General features: G+C 40.9%; 1 protein-coding gene across 1 annotated transcript; it reads right to left on the bottom strand.

Annotated features, from left to right (window-relative positions):
• Positions 1 to 1,811: 1,811 nt before the first annotated feature.
• On the bottom strand, positions 1,812 to 5,630 carry vma21 (vacuolar ATPase assembly factor VMA21). The gene is made up of 3 exons (XM_035650469.2): positions 5,438 to 5,630; positions 4,564 to 4,673; positions 1,812 to 2,906 (listed from the first exon to the last, which is right to left on the bottom strand). Exons 1-3 carry the CDS (start codon positions 5,485 to 5,487, stop codon positions 2,767 to 2,769), a joined length of 300 nt encoding a protein of 99 aa, XP_035506362.1. The 5' UTR covers positions 5,488 to 5,630; the 3' UTR covers positions 1,812 to 2,766.
• Between the last annotated feature and the right edge of the window lie 7,721 nt (positions 5,631 to 13,351).

Genomic DNA, 13,351 nt, shown 5'->3' with positions numbered 1-13,351 from the left:
AAAAACTCGACTGTACGCACAGTGCACAGCTGAATGAGGCAAAAACACCTAGACAAACGACACACGTTTACAGTCTGTGGCGACAGGTCTGGGGATATTGGGTCTTCTTGAAAACCTGCACAGTCATCATATACTGCACACTTATAAACTGATATACTGAGGCTATTTAAAAAAACAAACACATGCCACATGCTTGGGACAAATAAGTGACACCTTAGCACTGTTATTTCTTCTGTTGAAGGCGGCAAGTATCTTCTCTAAGCACTCGGGCAGAGTTCCATGGTAGTATCAGCACAGACGGACACAATAAAGTGCTGCCTTGGGTTTGTTTAACGGTGGATAAAGTTTTATGTGTCCACATGGGTTAGTCCATCACTTCATTGGGTGAGTTCCCTGTGGAGCGATGGCTGCTCATTGTTTGCATACCACCCGTGGCACAGTCCTCTACTGCCCTCTCCCTTCACTTGTACTGAAACACTGACATGCTGGCTGTCTGCTGGGCACGCCACCTGCTGGACGAAGGAAGTCACAGGAGTCACAGTGATGCTCAATGTTCTGCAGTGCCATTTCTATTTGAATCTCTGTCTGACTGGTGAAAAACACTTCACACCTCAGGGGTTTCATGTTATGAATTGGGCAGGACACAAAGAATTAAATCCTCAAGGAGCTTTGCAGTAGGGTTTATTTAATCCCAGACTCAAGTGACGTGTTCAGTATTCACTGGCCTGTTTTTCCCACCACACCGACACTATGCACCCGACCTGCTAATATGTGATAAATGACAAGGAGCCAGAAGCAAAGCCTGCCCTTGCACCAAGTTGGTGATGCTGCAAGGGCGAGTGTATGGAATATCCGCCCAAAGGGAAACGGGGATTCTGACGTTTGCTGACTGGATCAGTCTGATCGCTCGCAGGCCTGTCCCCTCGTCACCAACACACCAGCCTTGTTAAAAGCGATGCAGACAGCACCAGAGTCTGCAGAGCTCGGTGTGGGCGCAGCTGAGAACTGCAAAGGCAAACGGACAAGAATGGGCCACTGACCTGGTTTTGTCAGGCAGAAATGGTCATTGTGGCCGAGCATCTGTCAGTTCTCGTGTGCACAGGCCGACTGTTTGCTGCCAGCATGTGAAAGCAGAGATCCCCTGCAGGAGACAGGGATGCGTCTCACAGACCGTCTCCTCAGCAGGCTCGAGAGAAAGCTCATATTGTTGTGGCGACCAGACTGATTCTTTACACTACATGGTTTTTCAGGCCAGGGGGTTAAACTCAGGACAAGCCATTAGAGTGTGACCCCCCCCCCCCCCCGCCCCCCCACACACACACACAATATAAAACAAATTAAAATACCTTCATGTGCATTCTGCTCATGAATTAAATAATTGTAATCGTCCCCCTTATATGCACGTAGCTAGTTTTTAATAAGCTCTAAATTGAATTTGACTGAATAAAATCTATTCACTGACAAACGTGTCCAAGTGAATAAATGACCACACATTGACCTCAACTGATTTTTAGCATTTCTCCAATAAATCTAATTGAATAGAATCTATAAGCCGATGACATTCTATCTCATATAAATTACTTCAATTCAAACAAAGATGGGAAATCTTTATGTGGAACTTATTAATTGTGTTATTTTGTTTGTTCCAGATGAATATTATTCCATGTTGTATTTCTATAGTGTACATGAGTAGAAAAGAAAAAACATGTTCAATGTCTCAGAAGAAAAAGGACATTTGCATATTTTCTAATGAAAAAAGGCGAGAAGCCTCTGAAAATATGTGGCGGGGGGACGACGACAAAAAAAAACAATTTGTTTTTCAAGTTTATTTGAGCAAATCTTCATCTGAATCACACTGACTTCATTGACATTTACATCATCAAGCTCATTACACACCTTCAATTCAAAACATTCATTTAAATACAGTTCGATCTTGCATCAATTCCCTATTTCAAAAGTTCCAAAATAAAATTTCACCACAGTACAAACATTAAAAGCGGAAGAAAAAAAAACTTTTACAAGGACAAACGGATGAATCAGATTATTTTAAGGACAAGACGTCATGAGGAGTTTGTTCCAAAATACGGCATTCAAGTTAAGCACATTATGGGTTTATATTGGGATAAGAATCATCTTTAAATGGATGCAGATCAGAACTGAAATTCGAGGACAGAATGATTTATTCAGTAGCACAGATTCTCACAGAATGGATGGGGTGGAGTATTTTGGAAACAAATCCCTCAAACATACACATTACAAGTACATACTCTGTGTGTGTGTGTGTGTGTGTGTGTGTGTGTGTGTGTGTGTGTGTGTGTGTGTGTGTGTGTGTGTGTGTGTGTGTGTGTGTGTGTGTGTGCGTGCATCATCAAAATCCCAAGATGTTTCCCTACGTGCCAAACTCTTTACAGCACTAAGCCAAATGGCAGCTTATAAGAAAACCTCTTTAAAAATTATGGGCTGCCCTCTTTCAACAAAAGTAACATTTTCATGAAACAAAAAAAGTCAAAAAGCAGGCCTGCTGAGGCTGGTGGGAAAATAAAAACAAAACAAAGACTACACACACACCGACTGCCTTCACTCCCCCATGCCAGGGAATACACAGCAGATTAACCTTGGGGTTAAAGCCTAAGATCAAACCAGATCCCAGAACTGTCAGCTTGGTAGATGTCGTCATGTTTACTGCTGGAGCCCATGGTGCTGGAGGGGGGGCCGGGCTCTGAATTTCCACGTCTATCCGTCTCCTCCGGCTCATAAGGACGTGCCTTAATCGTGTTTGCCCTTCCCTTTAGGTGTGCCTTCGTTCCAGGCCACGTAAACAAACAAAGCCAGAACGACATGCACGGCGAGCACAGCGACAATGGCTGCATAGAAGTAGCTGTCGGAGCTCGACATCTTCATGGAACCTGGGGAAAGGAGAAGACGAGGTGACGATTGGCAGCCGCGCTACAGTGTGGAAAGATCACCGTCAATGTGACAAACCAACAACTTTCAATGACACAGATTTAAAACCTCAATCACATCATGAGTAACAAGTGACTACAACAATAGTTTTATTTTTATCATAGATTAGCCTTCTCATTATTTTGTCAATTATAATCGATTAGTTGTTTTGTCTATAAAACGTAAAAAAAAATAGACAAATTATTTCCCACATCCCAAGTGAAATTGTCTCCTTTTGTCCGACCAGCAGTCCAGTGACCAACCAAAGATATTAAATCCACCATCTTATATGATATGATAGATAGAAGACGCTGGAACCAGCAAGTGTTACAAAACATGAGATTGTTTTTTATTATAAAAATAGTTGCCGATAAATCAATACCTGCAGTTCCACCTTTGACCCCATGAGAGGATACAGTTTTGTTTCACAGACATTTATGTATCTGCGATTATGTTTGCCGATAAGCGCCGGGATGCAAACTTTTATTTTACAGAAAGAAAAAATTGCATTTGTGTTTATATTTGACGTTACAAAAACATGTTTGTCTTCTTAATTCAAGTGTAATATATTTGGTTTTATTTGTGTTTTCTTTTTATTTATAGTCATCTATAATACAGTTTATGGTTATATTGCAAAATATTATGCCTCAGTTACCATTCTTTGTCGAAAGAGTTTGATAATGATATCAAAGGGATCATTGCCAAATAACGTTTTAATAATCTAAATATATCGGTACCTGAATTAATTTAACTTCCTAATGTCGGTTTCTGGGTAGTTCCGCCCTTTTCTCTCATCACTAGGGTCCAACCGACACGGATCTTTGGGGGCCAATGCTGATATCAAGCAGTAGATTTTTCGACACATATTTTTCAGTTCAACCATAAACTTTATCATAAATGATTATGAACAAAAATACAAATACAAACATGAATGCACATCTTTTCTGCATTGAACATTCTGTAAAATAAAAAGGTTTCATCTCCGCCCATATTATCAGTCAACGGATATACAGGTTGGGCTGTAGTCATTGCTGAGTCTTTCTACAACTGAAGCATCAACGAGTTTCTTTTTCATAAGATAATGTTTAAAAGTCAAATATCAGCAAATATATTGGAACAGCATTTCAGTTGATAGAAAAGTAATCAGCAGATATTCAGATAATCAATAATACTTTGAGTGGATTGTTAGGCTTAAGCATTCTGTGATGACCTCCTGTTTTAGGTCACTCTGAACTCAGTATCTTTGGGGGGGGGGGTTTACTGTTATTGGGACAAAATGGAGACATCATGTCAACAAGCACTGTGGGAAAATATTTTTGCACAACTTTGTAGCATTCTACAAACCACATGGTCGATCGAATCAAACGGGAAATGGTCAGCATTGATAATTATTTGCAGAGCTAATTAGATTTTCTGCACTGTATGGGTATTAATATTGTTCTTAAATATCAGTCCGGATCTGGTTATGATGCAAAACTTTGATGTGGAACAAAGAGGGGACTTGAAAGAAGGTGAGGAGGTTCCGTCTGTGGCGGCAGCCTCCTGCCAACTGAATCATCAGGGGAACAGAAGTAAACACCAAAGTGAGAACACAGACATGGTAGTGTTACAACCACTTACCCTCAAAGATGTAGGCCTTTGACGCGAAGTACAGTCCGATGGGTAACGTGACCATCATGATGGTGAAGAACAGCAGTGTCTTGAGGGCGGAAACCATCGAGTTTTCGTTTCTGCAAAAAAGTTCACAAGTCAGCCGAGGTGCGACCGCAGCGACGGGACCCCGACATGCCCACTAGTGACGTGGGGACGTCCCATGGCGGTGGGTAGCTTTGTGGCGCAGGACGACACCACATTAAACGAAACCTCTTTTGTAAGACTTTGGCACATGTTCGACATCAAGCAGCGAGCGGGGTGGGGGGGGGGGGGGGGGGGGTGGCATGGAAGCTATTGAAAGAAAATCATAATTTTTCCATATTAATATTCATATAAAATAGAGACAGCACTCAAATACAGTCAAAGCTGTGTCTTCTGAGTCCAGTCCAATACTACAATTTGACACTGGTTTGGAGTCACTGGGTCAGATGACATTTTTTATATCAATATATTTATGTAAAAAAAAATATACACAAATACAATTAAATATACATGTGCTGCGTGGAATCCGTTCAGTTCTTTGTTTTTTTTCGCATTATCTTCACAAATATTTTTGAATCAGCATGTCAAACCACTGCTATTGTGTCAATCAAACAGTAATTTATTGACGGTCCCTAAATAAGCTTCCAGCGATTTAGCGCGGGGCTCTGGGGGGCGAGCTGACCGTCCTCCTGCAGCCGACACCGGGTAAGAAGTCGCGGCCGGGACCGGGGTGAATATCCGTCGAATATCCAACTTAAAACTAACTTCACGGCGGTACTCCGCACGCAGAGAGGGAGCTGCTGCGCTAGGCTAGGCTAATGCTAGCTGCTCCGTGCAAAGTGACCGGTCGCTTCCTTACCCTCTTAAGTACGGCGGCGGTCCCGCGGCGGCGTCTGAAGATCCGTCCATTGCTGGGCTGATAGTGGGCTGGATGAAGACACGAATATAAAAACCAGGGTGAGTTTATGTCAGCGATTAGCCCTGTCTGTGTTGTGGTTATCACTGTTGAAATCCCCTCTTCCGCATGGAGTCACGGGACCGTCACATGACGAGGTATAGTCTCGCGAGACCAGGGCGTTGCGGAAATCAACTTGTATTTTTAGAGGAAGTACAACAATCTATGAAGTACACGCGTTGAGTTTACTTCAGTAATGAATTGGACAAATGATGAACACTCAAGTAATGTGTATGTTCTCTCTTTGTGGAATTTCCCACCAAGCTGTACAATTGTATCATAAATGATCAGATCCTAAATAACAATGTAAAAACAAAACCACAACAACATTCAAAATTCAACACCACTCAGGACCTATTTTAAATTATTCACATTAGAGATAACACATAGTTAAACATGACAAGAATCATTGATGGGCAGACCAAACATAAACATAAAGAAAAAAAAAACCTAATGAGATTGTATATTTTGATTGGAGTGGCAGCATCCATTCAATATTAGCAAATGCAGAGAACTGCTCAGCTAGGAGATGTTTTTTAATTCATATTCTGAATCGATTTTTGTAACTTACTTGAATGATCTGTCCAGGTTTGGTGTTCCATTTACTCATGGCTCAGTATACTACTGTACTCTTCGCTCTGTTAGTTTTCACCTTAGGCAGTGTGAATCTGCCTTCCTTGGCATGCCATTGTGTTACAATCATGTTCATCAGAACTGAAACTAAAATATTGACACAATAGCCTTGGTAATTTAGTCACTGAAATATTTCTAGTAAAGTTCATCAGTGAGGCAGTTAATCTACTCTACTAACACTTAACCAGGATAGGCAGTTATGCATTATGTTCACGTTAGATCTGGTTGAGCATCATAGTAAACAGAGTGCTGCCTTTTTCTGAGCAATTTGCAATTTTTTTTTATGTGACAGGACATTACTTGACCAAACCTTTGAACAAAGTCCAGTTGAGATAAGACAATTGTTTCCCGTTACATTTTTAGGTTAAAAATTCAAATGTCTCCTTAGACCAGAGAGATCTCTGCCCATTTTAATTACCGCCTTATCAATATGTTGAGGCCAGGATAATATACTGTCTACTATAATGCCAAGAAGTTTGGTGTTCCACAATTTTGCAACACTGGTAGTGAGTGCCCCTTATCCCCCACTGTCAGTGTGCAGCACTGTGCAGTGTCAACTGACTGACAGTTCAGGGGGTGCAGTATGTTTATTGGTGTAATTGAAAGGCTGTTTTTGTTGATAATATTGAGCAGCCATGTTAAATGAAATTCTGGCATTCTTTGCATATATGACAAGGGCCAACCCTGGTGGTGATACTGAAGTCACAGGATTGTGTTGAAGTTTGCTTATAACCTAACATTAGCTTTTTAAATTTATCTATTGTATTTAGGCTTCACAAATCATTTGTTTCTTTAAAATACAGACGAATATACTCAATGTTGCATATTAATTGATGTTTTACAATTTAGAGTGTATACCTCCAGGGGTACCGCCATTGTTGTGTGATGTCAGACGAGCTTTTCCATGAAGTCGCTGGATCGAGTAGGAACGTTTTGACTTTAAATGGCGTTCCGTTGTGCTTTTTCTAGTAAGAGGTTGCAAAACCTTGACTTCCAAGTTGCCTAGGATGCAGTGTTAATTATAAAATAGTGTGATGCACACTGGAAAACCTGAAAATGGCAAAAAGCCTAGTAGATCAAGGAGAAGTACAAGTCTTGTTGAAAAAAAAGCTTTATGACTGCGCAGAAAATGTTTTCCAGGAAGTAGGTATCTACGTTTCCTTGTCAACAATCAAGAAAAGACTTCATGACCGTAACCTCCGAGGATTCACCACCAGATGAAAACCCCTTGTAAAAATAAAAGCAAAGATGGTGCTGCTTCTGTTATGACTTGGTCATTTATATTTCTGCCAATGGAACTGGCGTTTTTTTGATGCTTTCACTGCTGACAGTGTTCCTGTGTGCTCCGATTCAGATGACGTGATCATTTGGCACGACAAAGATCAGAAACATATCCGACCAAAGCAACCGTAGAGAATCTTAGGGTGAAGAGGAAAATGATTTTCCGCAAAACATTGCATATATTTTGTCTGGGGATATATTTTCTTCTCCCCCACAGTTCTTTCAATATTGATATAAACATTCTCAAATGAAAGCTGACGCTTGGTACATTAATGTGGCGTCCATTATTTTATTTCACATTGAAGATGCTGAAGGTCAGAACCAGAAGAAGAAAACAAATTCTTCACGTCTGAACTGGATGTTTCCTTACACAGACTTCCACTCATATGCTGACACCACTGTCTTTTCCTTTCCTTTCCCATAATCAGGCTGCAAATACAGAAGTCAATGTGTAAATGCATTATTCAAGGATCATTTGTTGCACTCTTAACAATGCATCTTTGGTGGGGTAAAAATATGACATAACTTGTGCGTCTTCATGCACTATGCACATGTATAATGTGCTTTTGTTCACCCACGTTCCTGAATAATGTATAAAACACTGTAGAATATTTCTTGTTTAATTGCAGATGTAACAGAAAGCCATTTAGTCAGTTTCGTGCCAAGTATATGCATTTAGTGTCAGTGCACCGGCTGTGTTCCTGGTTGAAGTCTCCCTGGCCGAGTGTCAAGGAGTGGCACTTTCTGCTCCAGTTGGCTTTGTTCTCACGGGTCCCACGCTCAGCAGGTTCCCCAAAACACATTTCATCTGAGAAGACACTCAGAGGGACCGGACAGAACCACTACGAGCAATCGGCTGATGTGTGTTCAGAATAATCATTTTTGCTTGCTGTGGCAATTCTGATCACAAGGAGTTAACCTCCAAAAGGCCACGAACATGACGCTGACGCTGTAGATGCGGAGGATTGTCACGGAGAATCATATTATCCTCAGATCTGTTGGAACAGTGAGGGCAATTTTTCACAATTATGTTCTGCAGTTATTGTTTTGTTAAGGGAAGCACTATGCAAAGGAAGCATGGAAAAGTGTTTTTCATACCTTGTCCGTTAAACTCTCCTCTACTTCCAGCAAGACGTGTATCAGTTAAATTCTAAAAACTTTATCCTCACATCATTATCATAGATGATACTGGGGTGTAAGCTCTTAATATCTTAGAATTTCATAAATATATACCCTTTATTTCTAATAGTACAGCAAAATATCTGAAGTCAATAATCAGAGCTAGCAATACTTACAAAGTAAACAATGACCTTTATCAATAAACAGGTCATCAGTAATCAATTCAGAACAACATTGCATCGTCCCAATTCACGGAGTTGTATTTTCTCTGGAACACAGATGCAAAACTAAAAAATAATAAGTTGAGTTATTGCTGTGAGCTCTGGGAAAGGACCACAAACCACAGAGTACGCAGGCACTGGCCGTACATGCTCACCCCGTTATGGTGGGATAATGAATTTTCATAAAACAACCGGTTCATAAATAGAAGTTCTACAAAAGCCATGTTCTCAATGGAATAGCAGTATGTATATCTGGTCAAGGGGTCTTGATACTTGATTCAATACTAGGCTGTCCTTCCTCATGGATCTCGACCTCTGACCTTCTAGGAGTATTTCCCATGGCTCTCCCTGTCTGGACTCCCTTGGCTATGCCTTTCGCATTCCACGTGTCACATGTGCTCTGTGTCAAACACGAGGCACCGCACACGCTACACCTGTTGTTTTGACCGCGCGACACGGTGTCCTTCAGGAAATATTTTTAGTGTCGCAACAGGGGGACTATTACTGCAAATGAAGTTTCCATTTGTAATGAGAGAAAGCATAATAACAGTGTTAAAAATAGTTCCAGGGTATTCTTTGTGCTGTTATTCACCACATGTACAACTGCTGCCAATGGTGAGGGGATCGCTTTCTGCATTAACTCATGTCAGCAAGTTCATGGGCTGATGGGCAGTTTCCTCTCAGTACCATGCACAGGTGAAAGCAATAGTTCTTGTGTACAACTTTGACGTACACATCCTTGAATATTTCCACTGTATGCTTCTCTACACATTTCAAAATATCATCATTAGCAACATTTCAGAGGCAAATATTGTACTCCATTTACTCCACTGCATTTAACAGCTAGAGCTTCTTTGAAGTTAAATTTTCTTTACATTTATCAACAAACATATGTTAAATGAAAAAGAGTTAGTTATTGAGCTTTGGAGATGCTGGACGGCAAAAGATTGTTCACTTTGGACAGAGCCCATGGCGAGCTGTCCATAGGCTAAGCTAAGTTAGCCAGCTGCTGGCACTCGCTTTACAATTAGTAGCATCGAGTGGAATCCATCTTTTCATCTTACTCATTGCAGGAAAGCAAATAAGTCAATTTCCCAATGTGTCAAATCTGTGATTTTACCTTTTTGGCTTGTGGCATAGAGGCATGTATCTCTGAATCTCTGAATCTCTGAGTTGTTAGCACTTCTACCAAAGTGTGAGTTTCCCCTTTAAACTTCTCAAATGGTTACATTTAAGTAAATGTTTTAAGCCCAGTTAACTGAAATTATTCACTATAAAAAAAGAGCAAAGATTAGATTTGTGCAAATTTGTGCAGCAGAACTTTTATTTCCTTCTTCCTTCCCTATTAATCATCTCACGACTACTCGCATTTATCTTGTGACCCACCGGAGTCTCTACACATTTCAAAATATCATCATTAGCAACATTTCAGAGGCAAATATTGTACTCCATTTACTCCACTGCATTTAACAGCTAGAGCTTCTTTGAAGTTAAATTTTCTTTACATTTATCAACAAACATATGTTAAATGAAAAAGAGTTAGTTATTGAGCTTTGGAGATGCTGGACGGCAAAAGATTGTTCACTTTGGACAGAGCCCATGGCGAGCTGTCCATAGGCTAAGCTAAGTTAGCCAGCTGCTGGCACTCGCTTTACAATTAGTAGCATCGAGTGGAATCCATCTTTTCATCTTACTCATTGCAGGAAAGCAAATAAGTCAATTTCCCAATGTGTCAAATCTGTGATTTTACCTTTTTGGCTTGTGGCATAGAGGCATGTATCTCTGAATCTCTGAATCTCTGAGTTGTTAGCACTTCTACCAAAGTGTGAGTTTCCCCTTTAAACTTCTCAAATGGTTACATTTAAGTAAATGTTTTAAGCCCAGTTAACTGAAATTATTCACTATAAAAAAAGAGCAAAGATTAGATTTGTGCAAATTTGTGCAGCAGAACTTTTATTTCCTTCTTCCTTCCCTATTAATCATCTCACGACTACTCGCATTTATCTTGTGACCCACCGGAGGGGGCTTGTCGCCAATGGGGACTGCTGAACTGTGAAGTGACCTCGACCAGCCTCAAAAGCTTTGTTGCATCAGTATAGTAAATGTGGCAATGAAATAAATGAGCTATGGTCTTAGAGGCCAATACTTATCTGATTGTATACTTTTTCTGCTTAAGTAAGATTGTGAATGTAGGTCTTTTACTTGCAATGGCGTAATTTATATTGATCAGCTTACATCTTCCAAAACTAATAGTCTAATAAGTTAATAATCATTTGGTCGAGTAGAATTTTTTTTTTTACATTTACAGATTAATTCGCATAGTCCCCTCTGCTGAATATGATTAAGTCTAAAAAATAAATTCCAGAAATCCAACACAAAAAGTCACTATCATCGCCATTTCCTTCCCTCGTTGTCTTCCTTGGACCCACAACACCCAAAACGTCCCAATAGTATTGTGACCCGGAGCCCATCGGGACACGTAGGAACTAATCATATGCATGGGAACACAGGGAGTGCTAAACCCAATGCACAAATCCATTAGGAGACTTTCTATTGTGGCAGCAGACCCACAGTGAGACCCCACTGCTATAAAATGCAATGATGTGCAAGGGCTGTAGAAATTCCTCTGTGCAAAGAAAAGGGTTACATCTGGCTTCATCGAGTGGGTGAAAAAACCATCATGGCATGCTACCGTTGTGCCACGTAACGCCTCATTGCTCATCCTTTTTGTGTTAATCACGTTTTTTACGGGATTCCGCTGTAGTGGAAATAACCTTTATCTCCCACAAATGAGAATTTGTTTCCTAGAGGGCCTCTCCTGCTCGAATACCACTGAGGAAGAGGAGAAAATAAGCACACGTCTGTGGAGGGAGAAGAGCATCATGTCCTCGGGCAGTTTTCAGTCTACGCCTTGCTCCCCTTGTCCTTGGTCCAGCAGTAAACACTCACAGACATCAAGTGGATGCTGCACAGAACACTGCACATATATTCATCAAAGATTAGACAAGGTTATATCTGATTTCTGACCTCAAAGCAATTTCAATTATGATATTAAATTCGTCGATCCCCTACATGACAATACATAGGGATTTATGATGTGGCCTGGCTGCAGAAAGCTTTACCTGAGACACAAAGTAGCCAAAGCAAAAGCAAAAGGAAGCTGATGTTACAGAGAAACCCCTTCTTCGAAAGAGAATGTAACTCACAGTGTGACAGAACATCACAAATGAAGTCATGACTTATGATGGATCAAGCATGGATAGATCGTGCTGTCCTTGAACATAACCATAAGAAAATAGACAGTGTGGGGGGATAGACCAGTCATTTCAACTATTCACCCTGGACTCTGGATTGTACTTTTGATTTATCAACTGAATTGCATGAGTTGTGCCGTCGTCTTTTTGTCTTTTTTATCCAGTGTAAAAATGCCAATTATAGATAGATTTCTTGGAACACACATGCCACTAGTCACCCAACAGTGGTAGACCTTTTATTTGGAGCAGGTATAAACAGCATGGCCTCACTGTCTCTCAAGATAGAAAAATAAATCAATAAATTCTCAACAATAAATGCTAATTATAAAAAAACTCAAGTGCTAAAAATGACAAGTTGTGGATTTTCAATGGGAGTTGGACTATTTCTTGGTAGATCAACAATTTGTCTGTTTTTTATGTATATATTAAACAAACCTGAAATAATTTGCAAATAAATTAGTGCAAAAATACTGGTGGCCTCTCTGCCAATGTATTTTTTTCTAGGTGAAATGAACAGACTGTAGATTCATACTTAACGGGCAGATAAGGCAGTGGTATTGATCTTTTCATCTTACACTCCACAAGAAAGCAAAAAAAACCCCACCAAAAATCCCCCACATTTCCAAAATATAAAGCCGTTCTTTGTACGCGTTGGGAGAGAGCAGGATAAATGAACACGCGTACAAAGAGCAAGAAAGGGAGAGAACGGAGAGTGTAAGGTTTAGAGCAGGGCGAAACAGAGGGATGACCCTGCCATTAGTCTGTGACTCTTTGGTGTGGTAGAGCCGACACTGTCATCTTCCCCCGAGCCCCTTTAGCCACTCATCTGTGGCTGACCTTGCACTGGCATGTGGGCTGTTTCTTTCCTCCACATCAGAGACACAGACTTGTAAGACTGCAAGCGGACTGGAACGGCTTTGTGGCATTTTGCAGCTCTGGAACTTGACGGCACCTGTCTGACTCCTGACACGTGTCCGCCGTGGATTCAGGCTCCTGCTGCTGTGTCTCGAATCATCCACAGAGGTTTTTAGTTCAGTCACACAACAGGCAAACTTTGGCTGCAGCAGTATACGGAAAAAGCAGATGAGAAAGTAAATGTGGAATATGCTGAAATATTGCTAAATTATAGACATTGGCTATGTGAATATGTCTTTAATATTCCAGCGACAGTGCATCGTATCAAGAATGTGTCACACTGACATCTCGGAGCCTCCCTGTGAGGTGCTCCAAGATGAACCGCTCACAGTTTGTTTGCTGGGTGGAAGTTACGCTGGGAGGCTGTCAGAGCTCATCACGGCTAGGGTGACATG

This window comes from Scophthalmus maximus, chromosome 9 (genome assembly GCF_022379125.1).
Source record: "Scophthalmus maximus strain ysfricsl-2021 chromosome 9, ASM2237912v1, whole genome shotgun sequence".
Classification (NCBI taxonomy): domain Eukaryota; kingdom Metazoa; phylum Chordata; class Actinopteri; order Pleuronectiformes; family Scophthalmidae; genus Scophthalmus; species Scophthalmus maximus.
Note: the sequence above shows the minus strand (reverse complement) of the source record. Positions and strands in the feature narration are given on the sequence as shown.